An 18,765-nucleotide genomic window follows, 5' to 3' on the forward strand; every position below is an offset into this window, starting at 1 on the left:
TAATTGATTACTTCAGTACTAAAATAACTGTTTATTTAGTACTTCATTTATTTATAACCAGCCATTGTTAATCCCTCTTTTAGCCAAACACTTGAAAACAATGAAAAACAAACAAATCAAATAAAAAAAAAAGTCCCCGGGATGAATGTTTGCACTTTGAATTAAAATAAAACAAAATAGGGTGTTGTGAATTTGTGAGGTATAGGTGAAATATTCAATCCAACACTGTCAGTGCTTTAAAAAAAAAAAAAATCTCAAAATAGCCCTGGTAAGTTCACATTCCCATGCACGGTGAGCTATCCAAACAAAAGCCAAAGTGAAGCAGTGTAACCCCCACAGGACAAAAGGAAGTTGGAGGGGGTGCGCCACAGTAGAATCCAACACACAATAGGAGGCCTGGCTAACCACCTCATCAACAAAGAGATACACGGCACAGACTCACACTCTCCGCTGCATCACTCATCACTTCTTAGATGGGCGGACAGGCACAAACACACACACACACACACACACACACACACACACACAAAAAATCTGGGGGAGGGGGAGGCGCTGATGAGTTCAGACAAACAAAGCAAGCAAAGGCCATTGGAGCCATTTGGGGTAAAAGAATTGCAGGACACTCACTGCAGGAGAGGGGTTCATCAGAGCCGTTGGCACAATCTGCCCCTCCGTCGCAGTACCAATGGGCGGGGATGCAACGACCGCTGGAACAACGGAACTCGCTCTGGGAACACGTGGATGTAGCTGGGTGGAAAATGGAAAAGATGGCAGCGTAAATGAAATGCCAAACATCCTCAAGATTCGGACACACTTCTTGTTTAGTGTACGCCGCTTTCGTGTGTTTGCGGTTCCACTAAAGGAGACGAATCACATGCAACAATGCAGTCAATCGAAGGAAGCGATATGCAACCACACTCGGAAGGACAGATTGATTAATTTTTAGAATATGATAAAAATGTCACATCCAGCAGTTTTAAGTTGTAATAACGCCATCCACCCCTAGATGGCAAACATCTTGTCATCGTAAACAGGAAAAAAAGAGGTCCTCATAAACTAGTTTGTTAAATAACTTGTTAAATAACTTCAAAAATACTCATGGGCACTCAACTCAAGGTATTGATTTGTAATGTATTAACCAATTGTCACGGGGAAGTACGGCGGTTGAGGAGGCCGGCATGGTTGCAGAGGAGGAGGACCCAAAAGCAGGGGAGCGTCGGGACAGGGGGTTGATTAAATCCATTTATTTATAAACGAACGGGAACAAAAGCGAGAAAAACAGGACGGCAAAAAACTCGAACTAAGGGCGCAGGCAGGCTGGCAAAACAGAAAGCAAAACACTATGGACAGGCTGGCAGGAAAACACGGAGCTGAGGGACTCGGGGCAAGACGGGACTACGAGACAACAATACGATAGAGACAATATGACATGACGTGACAGAGACAATGATCCGACACGGGCTGTAACAGACACTAGGCTTAAATACATTCACAAACTAATCAAACTAACACATGGCAGCTGGGCAGGGACAACAGGCAAAGGGAGCAGATTGGAGGACACGAGGCGCAGGTAACAGACAGGTGGACTAAATCAAAACTAACGCAGGCAGACGCGACAGGGGCAGAAACCGGAACTATAAACGTAAACAGAAACAGAACCCCTCAAAATAAACCCACAACCCAACAAACCATGACAGAACCCCCCTCTCAAGGGACGGATCCCAGACGTCCCAAAACAAACCGACAAGCAACCAAAACCGAGGCAGGGTGGGCGGAAGGGGGACCGGAGGAGGGCACAGGAGAAAAACAAAAACAGTCCAAAGGCACCCCTGGTGCCAAACGGGATGCACCCGAGGGGGAAAGTCCAGAGGACGACCCGGTCGCCAGAGCGAGTCAGGCGGGCGACCCGGTCGCCAGACGAAAGGTGCCCTGCGGGGCGAATCAGGTGGGCGGCCCGGACGCCAGACAAGAGGCGCCCGGCGAGGCGAATCAGGCGGGCGGCCAGGACGCCAGAGCAGATGTGCCCGGCGGGCCGAGTCAGGTGGGCGGCCCGGACGCCAGACAAGAGGCGCCCGGCGAGGCGAATCAGGCGGGCGGCCAGGACGCCAGAGCAGATGTGCCCGGCGGGCCGAGTCAGGCGGGCGACCTGGGCGCCCGATGGCGAACAGCAAGCCACCCCAGGTAGGCTTGTATCCCGGTTGCCCCTGAAGATCGGCAGGCGGGGCGTCAGGCGAGAGCGGAGACGTCAGCAGGGCGGCGTCAGGCGAGAGCGGAGACGTCGGCTGGACGCCGTCAGGCGAGAGCGGAGGCGTCGGCTGGACGCAGTCAGGCCAGAGCGGAGACGTCGGCTGGACGCAGTCAGGCCAGAGCGGAGGCGTCGGCTGGACGCAGTCAGGCCAGAGCGGAGGCGTCGGCTGGACGCAGTCAGGCCAGAGCGGAGGCGTCGGCTGGACGCAGTCAGGCCCGAGCGGAGGCGTCGGCTGGACGCCGTCAGGCCGGTGCGGAGGCGTCGGCTGGACGCCGTCAGGCCGGTGCGGAGGCGTCGGCTGGACGCCGTCAGGCCGGTGCGGAGGCGTCGGCTGGACGCCGTCAGGCAGGTGCGGAGGCGTCGGCTGGACGCCGTCAGGGAACAGCCACTGGGTGCAGACCACAGACACGAGTGAGAGCACAAGACTGACCTGGGACAGGGGCGACCACAGGGAACCGTCTGGCATCTCTGTCGTCTGCGGCAATGGTGGCATGGCTGACAGCTCAGGCGACTGCGGCTGCCGCGCCGAGGCTGGCGGCTCAGGAGGCTGTGGCAGCGGCGCAGAGGCTGGCGGCTCAGGAGGCTGAGGCGCCGTGGCTGGTGGCTCAACAGGCTGAGGCTGTGGCGCCGTGGCTGGTGGCTCAGGAGGCTGAGGCAGCGGCGCAGAGGCTGGCGGCTCAGGAGGCTGAGGCGCCGTGGCTGGTGGCTCAACAGGCTGAGGCTGCGGCACCGTGGCTGGCAGCACTGGGAACGGCAGGCTGGACAGAGACAGCCACTGGGGGCCAATCAGAAACGGCGGGGATGCCAGGAGACTGACTTGGGATGACTGAGGCAGACGGGCGACTGGCTTTGGAGTCAGACGGGCGACTGGCTTGGGAGTCAGACGGGCGACTGGCTTGGGAGGCAGACGGGCGACTGGCTTGGGAGGCAGACGGGCGACTGGCTTGGGAGGCAGACGGGCGACTGGCTTGGGAGGCAGACGGGCGACTGGCTTGGGAGGCAGACGGGCAGGGTTCACTGAGCCTGGGGTCCGGCTCGCAGGGTGCACAGAGCCTGGGGTCCGGCTCGCAGGGTGCACAGAGGCCGGGGTCCGGCTCGCAGGGTGCACAGAGGCCGGGGTCCGGCTCGCAGGGTGCACAGAGGCCGGGGTCCGGCTCGCAGGGTGCACAGAGGCCGGGGTCCGGCTCGCAGGGTGCACAGAGACCGGGGTCCGGCTCGCAGGGGTCACAGAGGCCGGGGTCCGGCTCGCAGGGGTCACAGAGGCCGGGGTCCGGCTCGCAGGGGTCACAGAGGCCGGGGTCCGGCTCGCAGGGGTCACAGAGGCCGGGGTCCGGCTCGCAGGGGTCACAGAGGCCGGGGTCCGGCTCGCAGGGGTCACAGAGGCCGGGGTCCGGCTCGCAGGGGTCACAGAGGCCGGGGACCGGCTCGCAGGGGTCACAGAGGCCGGGCGCCGGCTCGCAGGGGTCACAGAGGCCGGGCGCCGGCTCGCAGGGTTCACAGAGGCCGGGGACCGGCTCGCAGGGTTCGCAGAGACCGGGGACCGGCTCGCAGGGTTCGCAGAGGCCGGGCGCCGGCTCGCTGGGACAGGGGCGGTCTGCCGCCTTGGCGCTGGGACAGGGGCGGTCTGCCGCCTTGGCGCTGGGACAGGGGCGGTCTGCCGCCTTGGCGCAGGGACAGGGGCGGGTAACCGCCTTGGCGCTGGGACAGGGGCGGGTAGCCGCCTTGGCGCTGGAACAGGGGCGGGTGCCGCTTCAGCCCGCCGGCAGGAAGTTTGGGGAACAGAGACCGGTGGTACAGACGCGACAGGAGCTTGGGACAGGGTGCAAGAAGAGGGTGGTACAGGACAGGAGGAAGTAGGCAGGGCGCGGCAAGAGGGGGACACCGAGACAGGAGGGAACGGATCGGAAGGCTGAACAGATGGGTCCTGGTGGTCACTGGGGCGGTGGCCTTTTCGCGGGCCCCTCCACCGGCGGCCACGAAATGCCAACCGGGAGCCCACGAAAAGGTCACGGTCAGATAGGGGCTCTGAATCGGAGTCTTCGGACGAACTGTAAAAGGACTGGCCGGACTGATAGTCAAAATCTGAATCAAAATCATAATCAGAGGTGCACGGGCTCGAATACGGAATATGATAAAAAGTGTCGAAGGAAGAGGGACGCGGGTAAACAAAATCCGGACCGGTACTGGAACGAAACGTGACGAAAGGAGGGCAATCCTCGATATCGGAAAAATCTGAGTCCAACGTACAGTAAGGTGCGCGAACAGGAGAGGAAGGGTGATCGGGTGTGCGGACAGAAGGTGAACTACGCAAATCAGAAAAATCGGAACTACAAAAAACGTGCGGGGACAGAATCGTGTCGTATGGGAGGTCGGAGGAACACGAGGGAAACGCGGAAGTAACAGACGCGGGGGGCGGATCAGAAGCGGGGACAGACGCGGACTCGGAGGGGAGAAACACGGAAGAAAAAACAAGAGGTCTCACACTGGGGGAACGGGGCTGACCGGCGGGCTGAGAACGGATGCGGGCGGGGCGGCGGCGTCGAGTCCGCCGACGCGGACTTCCCGCTGGGTCCTGTGCTGGTCGGATCATTCTGTCACGGGGAAGTACGGCGGTTGAGGAGGCCGGCATGGTTGCAGAGGAGGAGGACCCAAAAGCAGGGGAGCGTCGGGACAGGGGGTTGATTAAATCCATTTATTTATAAACGAACGGGAACAAAAGCGAGAAAAACAGGACGGCAAAAAACTCGAACTAAGGGCGCAGGCAGGCTGGCAAAACAGAAAGCAAAACACTATGGACAGGCTGGCAGGAAAACACGGAGCTGAGGGACTCGGGGCAAGACGGGACTACGAGACAACAATACGATAGAGACAATATGACATGACGTGACAGAGACAATGATCCGACACGGGCTGTAACAGACACTAGGCTTAAATACATTCACAAACTAATCAAACTAACACATGGCAGCTGGGCAGGGACAACAGGCAAAGGGAGCAGATTGGAGGACACGAGGCGCAGGTAACAGACAGGTGGACTAAATCAAAACTAACGCAGGCAGACGCGACAGGGGCAGAAACCGGAACTATAAACGTAAACAGAAACAGAACCCCTCAAAATAAACCCACAACCCAACAAACCATGACACCAATAGCGTAATAATTCAAGGCTATCTGAGCTATTTTTGGAGTGGGAGGGGTTTGATGTGAATTTGCGTCGATCGGCGACAAGGCGTTAAAAGGCAAGTGTGCATTAATTTGGAGGAAGCATTAGTCGGTTTTAAACTCACCACAGTGCGTCGGACTCTCGTCACTCATATCTCCGCAGTCGTTGTCTCCATCACACAGGTATGAACGTGGGATGCAAATGTTGGTCGACTGACACTTGGTATGTTCGGGCTGGCAGGTTCTCTCAGCTAAATGATCAACTCATAGGTTATGAATGTGTAATAGGAACCTTTTCATTGTCTTTCAATTTCTAAAATAATTGAGATATTGAATAGTCTATTGTACATGTGGATTAAACGCTTAAGAGAACTTCAGTTCAAATAGTTTGTAAAGGTAAACATCTTGTAAACATCCCCAAGTTTTGGAGACCTTTAGGTGTAATTTAAAGTCATTTTAAAATAACTATAATACTCACGGCAGTTTTTTTCATCCGAGGTGCCGTTGTCATAGCAGTTATTGACACCGTTGCAAACATAATCCTTGGAAATGCAGCGGCCGTTGTTGCAGGCGAACTCGGTGTTGCGGTCGCACTGCCTGAAGAGACAGCCCACCTCATCACTATTGTCGCCGCAGTCGTCGTAATGGTCGCAGCGGTAGTGGTACGGCACGCATCGCCCGTTGCCGCAGGTGAACATGGTGGGATCGCATGTGTGGAACGCTAACATATAAAACGGGTGATCTGTCAGAGACTTTTCAAGAAGCTACTTGTAGCACATGTGTATTGAATGCTAATGTTACCTGACAAGGCTACAAAGGATGACAGGAACTGAGGGACTGCATGCAAAGATGTAAGTGATTAGTAGTGATTTGTGACTAGGGGACTGTTCGTTGAATTTAGTGCTGGGCAATACACTGAATCAACTTAATTAGTATGGCATTTTAAAAAGCGAGGATTTGAAAATGAACATGGCATCGAGATTTTGTAAAAGTTTCCGAAGGCCGGATGGGTGCTTTACAGGACATGTTTACAATAGGTGCTAGCGACTTATTTGTGTTATTTACAGGGATAGTCCACTCATTTAGTTCTTTTTATCAGTAAAATCTTAATATTTTGCCTATAGTTAAATCTTTTAGTATCCGCCATTTTTAGACACTCCTTTAACACAATGCTTGCTAATGTTTGAAAAATATATAAATAAGTACCAGGGGTGGAATGTCTGGTCTTGTATAAAACATGAAATTACATCTTTGCGGTTGAATCATTGAATTTGAATTATTGAATTATTTTTCCATACAACTAATACTAAACTTTTTTTTTCACTTGCTGTCAACTAAAAATGACATCACATGTGCTGAAGGCTCTCGTAATGACAAATCAAAATCTGAACTTTGCACTGTGTCTTAATCATGTTTAGCATATGCTATGGTTTTAAATAGGCACTATGTTTTTCACGGGATTTTGTAAAAAAAAAAATCATCAAACCAATGGAAAATATTTGAGGGGTTATTATAGTCTTAAAATTCATTATTTTGATCATTTTCCATACTTGTGCATATTGATTGAAGAAAATATTCTATTTTTTGTTTATATTGCCCAACCCTAACTAAATTCCAATCAAGAAGTGAGCATACACACCAACATAGTTGAATTCGGTCTTGGTTCCTAAGAAACAGTTATTTTGAGAGTGAAAGACAGAGCTTGTTGTTAGTTAAAGAAACAAGACCAGGTTAATTTGCACTAAAGATCAAACAAGGGAGAAAACCAACAACAGAAAAAAAATGGAAACAAGTCAACGACATCCTACCACAGACTCTCTCCAGCTCATCGCTGCCATCTTCACAGTCATTGTCATTGTCGCACTTCCACTGCGCACGAATGCAGCGGCCATTCAGGCAGGTAAACTGACCCGGCTGGCACCGCGTCCCGTTGTCACGGATGCAGTGCTTATTGTCGGCGAGGTACCACAGGCCCTCTGATGGACAGTGACACTCGGCTCCGTTGGGCCCTAACAGGATCGCATTTTTTTCCTGCCACGATTTTGCTAAAAAGACGACAGCGAAGACAACACTCTACATACCTGGTGTACAGATATGACTGCAGCCTCCGTTAAACTGCTCGCAAGGACTGATACATTGCTGTTGCTTCCCGCCGGCCAAAACGTGGATATCCATGGGCCGAGACGGAAGGTTCTGAATCATCACCGTTTGGTCGGCGCCGTCGTATTTGTTTGCGCGGTAGATACTGCGTGTGTTCCAGTCAGTCCAATAAATGAACTGGCCGAACATCGCCATGGCGAACGGGTAGATGGCCGTGCTGACGACGACCTCCCGATTCGACCCGGTCAGAGAAGATCGCTCAATTTTCTGTCTGGTAGCAGAGCGAAAAGAAGAGCATTAGCAATTCCAGTGAGGAAGACTTTATACAAAGAGTGTATTTACAACTATTGGCTTTGTCTGATCTTACAAGCTGGCATCCGCCCAATACAGCCGCTCCTCTTCATAGTCCAAACTCAGTCCGTTGGGCCACACCAGACTGCTGTTCACAACCTCTTTTCGGAAGTTCCCACCTAAGGTAGCACGCTCGATCTTTGCATGAGTTCCCCAGTCGGTCCAGTACATGTATCTGTCCAACAAGATTGGCTTCATATCAGGGAATTCAAAGTTTGATTTCATGAAACAACAAATGAAAGAACCTTACCCCCTGCAGGGGTCCAACACGATGGCCCTCGGTCTGGACACGTGTGCAATAATAGTCCTCTCAGATCCGTTCACAGACATTGAGTTGATGCTTTGGTTAGCATAGTCGCTGTAGTAAATTCTTCGATTTATCCAGTCATACGCAATGCCGTCAGGGGCCCCGAGATCTGTTTCATCATATGAATCGTGATGACATTTCATAAATGACTGGATAAGATCTGAATAACCCCTTTTTTTTCTAAACACGACATTCTGATTATGACTGTGTTTGTAGAATATGAATTAAGCAGCAAATTTCAACCATCTGAGGGGGAAGCCATTTTGCCACTTTCTGTCGACTGAAAATGACATCAGAGAAGAAATGAGCCGTGGTGGCCGAATATGTCAGCAAAACTCAACATGTGAAAAGTAACTTAACGCTGTATCTCCACAATTCAGTACTACATAGTTCTCAGCCTTTGCAATTATCTTTGACCTTTGATTTATAAAGAAACCTCAAGGCAATCACGTGTCTTGTAGGAGTGAGCATCTCCCTCATGAAACTCACACACGCTGTTAGGAGCAAAGGGAGAGCAGGAAAGAGCAGCGCTGCACCGGAGCGTTGTAAATCTCTTACCTAGATTTGTTTTGTAATAAATTGGAATTTCAAGCGTAAACTCTGATTGTTATCATGTTTGGTCAGCGACAGGCTTCACTCTAATTAGACTTCCGGGCGCCGCTAATATAACCGCGGCTCTCCGTAAAACTACAGCCAAAGGGATGGAAAGGGAAGGGATAACAGTACAGTTACTGTATAAGGTTTAATAATTTAAGATTTAAGTAAATATATATACAGCGGTAGTTTGACTTCGGAGGAATGCCCGTGGTAAGTACATTTATAATTAATTTGTCTGTCTGGAACGCAGGAAATGTTCACAGCACATCTTTCCGCAATATAGTTTTTTTCCTCCGAAAAAACAGTCAAAATATACATTTTAAATTGACATCCCCTTTGAAGCAAAACAAAGTCATCAGGTATTACCTACCTGAAGCCACCACCACTGGATGTGAAGTGGGAGAAGACAAACTGATGTAGCTGATTTTGCTGGCTCCCGCGCCTGAACTCTGAGTAAAGTAGATCCTTTGGTCGGTGATGTCAAAATCCAGCGCTACGGACGTCCGTGGGACATTAACCACGGGGAAGGGCAAGGCATGGTCTTCTGGATCAAGCCGTAAGCTGCGCACCGTACTCTCCGTAGTATAGATGAGATAGTCGTCCCTCGACACCGCGCAGTTCTCGTTATCTTCTGCCAGATTCCCAAAAGCGCAAGCGCATTTTCTGGACGCGTTGCCCGTGGCCGGCAGGGCAAAGCAGAAATGTGCGCATCCGCCATTGGCATCCACACAGGGGTTATTGTTAAGCTCTTGAGCTGTGGATGGTTGCATGCGTTGGTCAAAAACTGTTACATCTCTCAGCATGTTGATGTTGTCTCTTATGACAGCAGGTGGCTCGGTGCTGCCGGGCTCTTTGCTTGCCTGGAACACCTTCTTGAGGTTTCTGTCCACCCAAATGATATTCCCTTGAAACACGGCGATCCCGTAAGGAGTCGGATAGCGGCTTCCGTAGCGCACGACTTCAGTCTCGCCTCCTTGGGGGCCGACTCGGGCAATCATATCCAGAGAGTCATCAACCCAGTAGACGTATCCCGTTTCCTGGTCCAGAGCGAGACCTCGCGGGGTGATGATTCCTGATGAAACTAAAATTGTGCGATTGCTTCCATCTAAGAGGGCTCGTTCGATTTTAGGGTTCTGGCCATAGTCGGCCCAGAATAAGTATCGATTTTGAGGGTCCACCACAATGTGACGTGGCATGTCCATCTGGGTTTTTAACAGTACCCTTCGGAAAGTCGTGTTCAGGCGAAGAACTTCGACGTATGTCTCGGTCAGGAAGGCGTTGGTGAAATAAAGGTTTCCTGGGTGAAAAGTTCAAATACGTATTTAAAATCAACCCATTTATGAACACATTCACCAATGAATCGCTTTATTATCATTTTTCACGTCATAGTTTTCAGTTATAAGGTATATTTTTGAAATACCAGTTGAATTACTTGCATTTAGGGTTGAGCATTTAATCGAATTCAAACTGACGAGGGAGTGTAGTAGAATGTAATTTTCAAAAGGAAATGCTGCTATTAAACAAAAAGAAAAATGTCGCCATTCAGTCGATTGTCGTAATTTGTTTATTTTAGTGTCAAGATACGTTCAGTGCTTAAGGAACGTTGACCATGTGTTCACCTATCTCTAGTGATGGGAAAATGAAGCTTCATGAAGCATTTGTGATATTTTTCACTGCTCTCAGTAATTTTTAAAGGTTTGAAAATTAACACTTGTGCGATTGAAATGCATTGGATTTCCACTACATCTTTAAAATAAGAGTGTCCTCTCAAGGAGTCAAAAAATATCACAAGTGCTTCATGAACCTTCATTTGTCTATCATAACTTAGTCACTGCAAGTCAAATTGTTTAGGAAGTTCATAACTCTGATTAAAACAGATAAATAAAGCATCTTAAATGTTAATTTATGGGGTCATTTTTCTTTATTTTAGTGCAAGGTGAACCGAATCATTTATATATATGATCTTGCTTATTGTAATACAGATTAATGTATTGATTTGGTTTGTTAAAAATAAATGAGGAGGACCTTGAAGAAATACCGTAAATTTTAGATTATAAGGCACGACTTTTTCCTCATGATTTGAGCCCTGTAGTTTATGGTCCAGTATTCTCTCAGTGTTCTATTGAAAATATGTTGGTACTAAAAATGCAGCATGTTCAGTCTGTTGAAGACAGGATTTTACTGTAAGCAGGCAGTTTAAAAAGTTAAAAAAAACAAAAAACAGACACTATCCTTCAGTGTAAATATCTTATTTTACGACCTGCGGCTTATAGTCGGAAATTTACAGTAATTGCATTGCAAATGGCAATCACAGTATCGTGCAGCTTAAAAAATAAAGATTGATGTAGACGGCATACCTGCAGCCCAGTCCACGGCGATTCCACGTATCCCATTGCGTCCGATCCCACTTGTCACTACGCTACGTAATCCTGAGCCATCCGTCTTGATCCGCCTGATCCCGTTCTGTGCTGTAACCGTGCTGCTGAAGTCACACCAGTAGATGTAACCAGATGCCATGTGCACATCGACGTGCAAAGCGTTACGGCCTGAAAGAGCAAAGCAAACTCATTTGGAAGCCGTGACTTTTCATAAGTTTGCATCTCCTGACACAATGACTGACCTCGACCTGCCACTGGCACCATAGCGTCTGAGTGGTCCGCTCCTTCCAAACTAAAGCCTTTGATAGCGGATAGCGTGGAGATGACAACATAGGAGTCGTAAGGGGCGCAGGTGGTGTTATCAGCGTTGAGTTTAAAGCCTGTGGCGCAGGCACACGTGAAAAGGCCCCGCGGCCGAGGCAAGCACAGATGCTGGCACACAGCCATGTTGCTGGTGCAGCCGTTGGTTGTGCCCGCAGAGGCTGAAGATGTCAAAAAACAACAAATTGTGTTTTCAGTTGTTAGCATTGAGCTGCCAAGCAAATTGCACGAGTAGGTCTATTTGTTTTGTATTTAGTTTGACAGTGAACTTCAATCAATGCGATAAATAGCTTGAAACTTCCGTTCCAGCTATTTTTCAAAGTCCTAATAGAATAGAATAAAATAGAAAGGAATGCTTTAACCGTCATTGTATAGCTGATACACAACAAAATAGAGTCAGAAATTTCATGTTCCTAATGGGAATAAGCAGTGAATAAAATGAATGAATGAATGATTTCTGCATATTAATATTGTGTATTATCGAGGCAAAAAAAGAATCACGAATATATGTGACATAATAATGATTTGAGCAGCGGTATAATTGTAAAAAAATACACGTGTACCGAATGTTTAGTCTACTCACAATCTCGGTAATGGACTTTCAGAACTCTGAGTCCGGACACATTATCCCGTAGCACAACCCTGTCGGCGCCAGTGGACTTGTCGGCTCGCTCTATGACCTCAAAGTCACGGTCGGTGAAGTAGAGGAAGTTCTGATAGACGGCGACGCCGCAGGGGTGAGCCAGACCCGACACGACAGTGACGCGGTTGGTCCCATCTGGATCTCCACGTTCAATCTGTGGACATTCATCATGAGTGCATGCGCTTGTCTTATGAAACAAAATGTGTTGTTGTAGTGAAGACCAACCATGCCGCTGCTTGTAACAGCCCAGTACAGCTTGTTCTCTTGAATATCCACGGTAAGGAACTCGATGCGGTCCAGGTTATTGGTGAACAGAGTGACAGGGTTCAAACCATCCATGTCTGCAGATGCCACCTTGGCGGGGATGCCACTCTCCGTCCCTTGGTCGGTCCAGTAGAGTTTGCTTCAAAACATGAAAGGACGAAGGTCAACGAGAGCGTGTCATCTTTTGTGAAACTGCTGAGAAGGCTCATTGCAAGTGGGCTTGATATTAACAAGAGCTTTTACCCCCGAGCCGGGTCAACAGCGATGCCAACAGGACTGCCCGCGCCAGTTGGAGAGCCATTATTTGTGATGAGCGTTTTTCTGTACTGTACCTCCCCTCTCAGCTTCAAAACCTGCACCAGAACAAAACAGCACAATTACTAATCCGATAAGCCGCACTGGTTTTCTTGTCCTCAATTGCGCAACATAATAAAGCAAACTCAAGTTTCCAAAAATCGTCTCACCTCAATTGACTGTGTTGATGGACTGGTGTAGTAGAGGTTTTCTGTTATCCAGTCCAGGGCTAGACCCACAGGAGATCCCAGAACTGCTGCGGGGGCAAACTCGGTTCTATTGGTACCGTCTGATTTCACTCTGTGGATCTCACCCTGAAGTGCAGGTAAGGACACGTGATGATAATGACACTATCGATTTATTGAAAGAATATTGATCAGTTTTAAGAAACACAGCTAAAGAGCTTTTCTTGTTTATTATTGTGTTTGCGATTTGTGGTTGAGATAGACTGATGAATTCTTTTTTTCAGGGCTGATACCGTTTTTCAGAAGTCAAAGAAACCAATAACCGATATTTGGAGATGATATGTGATGCATTTTAAGAATATCGGGTTCATGTCTCCAAATATGAAAACAAGATATTGATGTATTCTAATTTACTAGATTGTTTATAAAAAAAATGATTTTTTATTAGAACCACTACACTTAATTCCATTTAAAATGATTAGAATACATGGTAGTATCTAAAAAATTAAGGAAGTTAAAGCAAATGAATGTCACCATGTTGAAATCCCGTTTTGACAAAAATGCATTCAAAGTTTTGGTATGTTTTGGGGGGGACTTTTTCTAATTGTTTAACAAACACACAATAGCTAATGTGCGAGTGGGCATCGTATTTATGGAGTGTAACTCACCGGGTGCTCGACCCAGTAAAGAGTCTGTTCACCGTCATCAAAATCAACATCATAACCGTTATGAAGCCCAGCCACGGGCACCATTGCATCGTTGCTTCTGTCATCGGGATTCAAGGAAATGCCGTAAATGATGCTGTCTCTCACCACCACCAGGAAAGGATCCTCAACTACCAAAAGAAATTGAAAATCAAGACATTTTCAATCATTTTTCTCCTAATTCACAGCTTCCGGTACACATTTTTTTTTTTAGTGTTATCATATACTGATAAGTGAAGGTATGCTCAGGAATCTTGTTTGCTTAGTCAGGACAGATTAGAATCAATGAGTTGTTAAGGGGCAATTTCATTCTTGGATAATCATTGGCCTCTAGGAGACTGCGTTGGCTTTCATGTGTCGAAACCTGAGATGAGCTAAGAAGCAAACTCCTTGGACCAAAAGCTCCTTGTCTCATTAAGACTTTGGAATCTACATATTTTTATGAATACTTTTCTGCGGAGATGTAGTTGAGAAGAGGATCACAAAGGGATTGGGTAGTTTCTCGCCAAATTTTAAATTTGGCTACTGCTCTTAAAATTTCGAATCAATGCAATTCTGTGTATTGTTTCACATCACACAAGAGTTAAACTCAGTTTTCTTTTAGACATGATTAGGATTGTGGTTCTCAGTTATAGTGTGTCATAATTTGAACATGCCCTGTAGTTAGAAAACACAGTTTTGAACACAGATACATACTTCTAAAACACGTGACTCGGTCGGCCGCCAGCATCCACCCCGAGGGGCACGCACATGAGTAGAACCTTGGTCCAATGGCCGACAGCAGGCAGATGTGAGTGCAGGAGTTCTGCGAGCAGGGATTGTTACCTACAAACAAATTACACAACTATAAATGTGAGAGCAGATACGACTTTTTTTTTTTTTTTTTTTACTGATTTTAAAATAAAATTGGATCGCACCTGCTGGCTGCCGGGTCGGGTGCACTGCAACTAGACCCATGGGCTGAGGGAGGTTGAACAGCATCACTGTCTGGTTCTCCCCATGCCACTTATGGGCTCGCATCACACGATTGATGTATCTGTCGGTCCAATACACAAAATCCTCAAAAATGGTAATTGCGTGGGGATGTTGAAGAACCTTTTCAATAGAGAGTAGCACAGAAACAGAAGAAAACATGTCTTCAAACATTCAATCCAAAAGTTCATGTTTTATGATTTGACTGTGAAAAAAAAAGCATTGGGCTACCAACAAAACAAGCCACAAGAATAAACTTAAGTTTGTCTTTTTAGGAACGTTTTAAGATTGAGAAGTGACTTAGGAATCCCTTATTGTGCCATATTGCAGTAGTTCTTACATTTCTTTCAATAATATACATCCTGTGTGATACATTTTTCAACCCAGTATATATATATATATATTTATATATATATATATATTTTCAATATTGTTTAATACTATTGTGGAGCTTGGTTTATCGGATTTATTATTGGATTGATATCAAAATCTCGAGTATAGCACAGCTCTGCAGGGGCTTGCTTTAATACAGTGTAGCAACAGGATTGTTGTGGCCCAATACTTTTGTCATGACAGTCCATGTCTGATATGTGTCTCATGTCATAGACTCACCAGGTCACTGGCCAGAACTTGCTTTCTATTCATCCCATTATAATCGCAGTAGTCTATGAAATCCAAATAGGCGTCGGCAAAGTACAATAAATTGTTGGGATAATCTATGGTGAGACCATTGGGCCAGTACAGTTTGTTGCTTATGATAACGGTTCTCAGTTTCCCATCCATGCTAGCCCTCTCAATGTGAGGGTTCCTCCCCCAGTCTGTCCAAAACATCAGGTGAGCACTGCAAAAGAAAACGTTTAATACCATTTTTAGTATACTGTACTAGCACTGAGGGAGATTTGCTAGCGTTGTATTTTTTTTTTCTGGCTCTGACCTGTCTCTTGGGTCCAGTACCAGACCTCTGGGATTGGTGATGTTCTCGCTGACCAAGACGGTCCGGTGAGTCCCATCTAGTCTGGACACCTCAATTGTCTCCAGAACATAATCACTCCAGTAGAGGTTCCTGCCCACCCAGTCCACAGCAAGGCTCTCTGTCACAGTCACCCCACTGTCAAATATCTGTCGACACACATCTATAATTTAAACCGACGTATTTTCCGGCACGTTCGTTCGTGATCAACACAGAGGATAAAAACTCACCACGGTTCGATCGCTGCCATTTTTATCAGCACTCCAGATCCTGTCCTGACTTGTGTCGGACCAGTACACTCGTTCACTGACGGAGTCGAAATCGAGGGCCACGATGTTGCGTCCATCCCGGATGAGCGAGTGCACCACGTTGGGCTGGGCGGTGATGTCATCTTGTACGAGGTGATTTCGACTGGCTACCAACAAGAAGGCTTGACGGGAATCTGTTAACAGAGATCATATACTTTCTCATGTCTATTCTCATGCTAATAGAAGCGCTTGTTAGCTTGTGCATGTCCACTCAACCTTACCACAGGGCTAGTAAATAGAGCCTTCTCAAATGTCCACCCTTGGGGAATGCACTTTTGTACAAATAATGAGAGCTATTGTGTTACAATTCCTTTCAGTGGGTTATCTATGCGCAAAAGGCACGCTCCCCATAAACAGGCCTTTGTTGATGATAATGTCCTAATTACAACACTGACTGACATATGTTATTCATTTTACCTAAAGGAATGTGAGCAGCCAGGGCAGACAAGAGGGAAGCTTTAGTAAGTAAGCTTTAAAATGAGAAAATAGCAGACTAAAGAGCAGGGGAGACTGAAGTTCCTGTTTCATTACCTGAGGCCTTGCAGGTCCGCTGGTCATCTTCGAGAGTGTACCCGTCATGGCAGTGGCAGCGGAAAGAGCCTCTTTCGTTAAAGCAATGCTGGCTACATAGTCCAGGGGGGTGACATTCGTCTAGATCCTCACAGGTTTTGGAGTCGTTACTCAGTTGATAGCCCGCAGGGCAAGTGCACTGGGCCCCGAAGGGCCCTTGGATACAGCCGTGGGTGCAGCCGGCATTGTTGTCAGAGCAGCTTTCCTGGTCTACGTTGAATGAATGAAACAGAATAATCAAATCGGCACGAGAATGGCTATAAATCCCTGTGATGTACAGTGTATGCATTCCAAAGAACATCATACGTGACATTACGTTCTTTTTTTCATTCATTCACTGCCGCTGACGACAAGAGACGTCTAAAATCCATTTTAGATGGGCTGGCAGTGAATGACTTAACACAAACAAAGCCATTGAAACAAAACTTTATTTTCAACCCTGTCAAGAAAAAGTCACCAATTGGATTTAACTTTGCACGCTTTCAGATAATGTCTGCAGTTAATTATGTTCTAGATTATGTTTATGATGATAATTTACGTTGTGATGATTTATATTATGTTTAAGATGATGACAAGTTATTTAGCGCCAACTGATGCAGTGCTGTAAACTGAAATCTGATCAACCGTAATATTATTTCTATATTATGGTCCGTCATGCAAAAAAAAAAAAAACATTAGAAATGGGAGGAACTACTCTAACCAATTCCAAGAAAAATGGTGATCAATCATCTGAGAAGGAAATGTGGTCAGAAATGAATCTTGAATAAAAAGAAAATATTAAAAAATGAGAGATTTGGTTAACAGTATTTGTGTAGGCATATGAACTGTGGTTGTTTAAGATGGTTGGGTTAAATAACAGTTTAGGGTTGAAACGAGTCCTTGATTAAATTAGTGCTCCATATAGGTTGCTGTAGATGACTGCACATTTTCATGCTAACATCCTGACAAAGTTGCCATTCCTACTGATCACATTTGAACAAACTATCACTAAACTGACTCAAATGTGCCTTTTCAGTCAACAAATTTGTCTCATAGACAACTGTTGGCACTGGAAATAAGATTGCCTTATTTTGTTGGACTTAAATAAGTCAAGTTAAGGAAACTTGTGACAAATGACAATCTTGCTCATCACTACTCTTATTATAAGATCTTGCCATAAACAACCCCTGATGAAGGAGTGCGGTGAGTTTGTAAGAACATGTGACTTTTTCTTGACTGAGCAATGCACTAAAATTGTTATAAATGAATCAGTTCTATTCACAGCATATCTACTAAATGATTGAGTTTTTGTTCCTACCTGGCAAAGGCTCGTCTGAAAGTTGTGAGAAAAGCAAGAAAGGAGAATCACAAATCATTTTCAGGTTAATGCAAGTCAAATCACACACATGCCTGATTTGAACGCAATTGCAAAGACACACAAAATAACACAATAACGTCGTTTGTTACGTTTTCAAAAAGGAGACGACGCGACTTACTGCAGAGTGGAGACTCGTCCGCACCATTGGGGCAGTCGGGAATGTTGTCGCACACCGTGGTGATGTTGATGCACATACTGTAGCCGGGGCATTGCCACTGCCGGCTAGGGCACCGGAAAGGCGGGGTGGGACAGTCCCGCTCATCGCTCATGTCCCTGCAGTCGTTATCGCCATCGCACAGCCAGCTGCGCAGCACGCAGTTGCCGTTGTCGCAGCGGAAAAGTGAGGAAGGGCAGGTGCGAGGCGGGCAGGCGTGGTGCTCGTCGCTGCCGTCCTCGCAGTCCGAGTGACCGTCGCACTCCCAGTTGGACGGGACGCAGCTGCCGTCCGACTGGCACTGGAACTCGCTCTGGTGATGGCACATCCCGGGAGGCCGCGTTGCTGCCAAAAATGTTGGCGCAGTCAAACATGGGGGAATGTACATCTAGTTGGACTGAACAATTTTGATACCATTGCAATTTTTTTCCTTAATGTTGCAATTGCAATTTAATATGCAATTATGTTTTCCATGTATTTTTTTAACAGTCACAAGCAATACATTTGTGTGCATCGCAATAATCCAATCAGATTAATTATACATAAATGTATTGATTGCAGCGGGTTACGCCAAAATAAAGGCCATGTTAAATTCATAGGAAAGGCAGTTTCAATCTAGTTGAATTTGTTATGTAAACATATATCTAACCACCAAAGAAATTGACAACCAATCAAAACTAGACATAGGCTAAGAATAAAGGAATATAAAAACAGCAGATTACTGTAAACTGAATCTTCTTAGTTGAGGGCAAAACATTTGAAATCATTCACTGCCAGCCCAAGGAAAACGGTTCCTTGACGTCTATAGCTGTCAATGGCAGTGAAGGAATTAAATGTTTTTTGTGCAACAGTGGGAGATGATGTCAGGTCAGGGCAGGTT

General features: G+C 47.0%; 1 protein-coding gene across 1 annotated transcript in view; it reads right to left on the reverse strand.

The window, feature by feature from the left end:
* lrp2a (low density lipoprotein receptor-related protein 2a) overlaps positions 1 to 18,765 on the reverse strand; it is a 54,561-nt gene that overhangs the window by 16,593 nt on the left and 19,203 nt on the right. The window contains 25 exon segments of the mRNA XM_088415292.1: positions 628 to 747; positions 5,536 to 5,661; positions 5,889 to 6,131; positions 6,212 to 6,247; positions 7,050 to 7,076; positions 7,219 to 7,419; positions 7,492 to 7,781; positions 7,878 to 8,036; positions 8,112 to 8,277; positions 9,136 to 10,062; positions 11,123 to 11,311; positions 11,386 to 11,625; positions 12,048 to 12,261; positions 12,333 to 12,510; positions 12,615 to 12,724; positions 12,836 to 12,979; positions 13,519 to 13,685; positions 14,251 to 14,379; positions 14,472 to 14,649; positions 15,139 to 15,367; positions 15,461 to 15,645; positions 15,727 to 15,938; positions 16,336 to 16,584; positions 17,672 to 17,686; positions 17,850 to 18,230. Coding sequence (XP_088271418.1) covers positions 628 to 747; positions 5,536 to 5,661; positions 5,889 to 6,131; positions 6,212 to 6,247; positions 7,050 to 7,076; positions 7,219 to 7,419; positions 7,492 to 7,781; positions 7,878 to 8,036; positions 8,112 to 8,277; positions 9,136 to 10,062; positions 11,123 to 11,311; positions 11,386 to 11,625; positions 12,048 to 12,261; positions 12,333 to 12,510; positions 12,615 to 12,724; positions 12,836 to 12,979; positions 13,519 to 13,685; positions 14,251 to 14,379; positions 14,472 to 14,649; positions 15,139 to 15,367; positions 15,461 to 15,645; positions 15,727 to 15,938; positions 16,336 to 16,584; positions 17,672 to 17,686; positions 17,850 to 18,230 — 5,115 coding nt within the window.

The sequence above is a fragment of the Hippichthys cyanospilos genome, chromosome 5 (genome assembly GCF_059441005.1).
Source record: "Hippichthys cyanospilos isolate Australia breed blue-spotted pipefish chromosome 5, RoL_Hcya_1.0, whole genome shotgun sequence".
NCBI classification, from domain to species: Eukaryota; Metazoa; Chordata; class Actinopteri; order Syngnathiformes; family Syngnathidae; genus Hippichthys; species Hippichthys cyanospilos.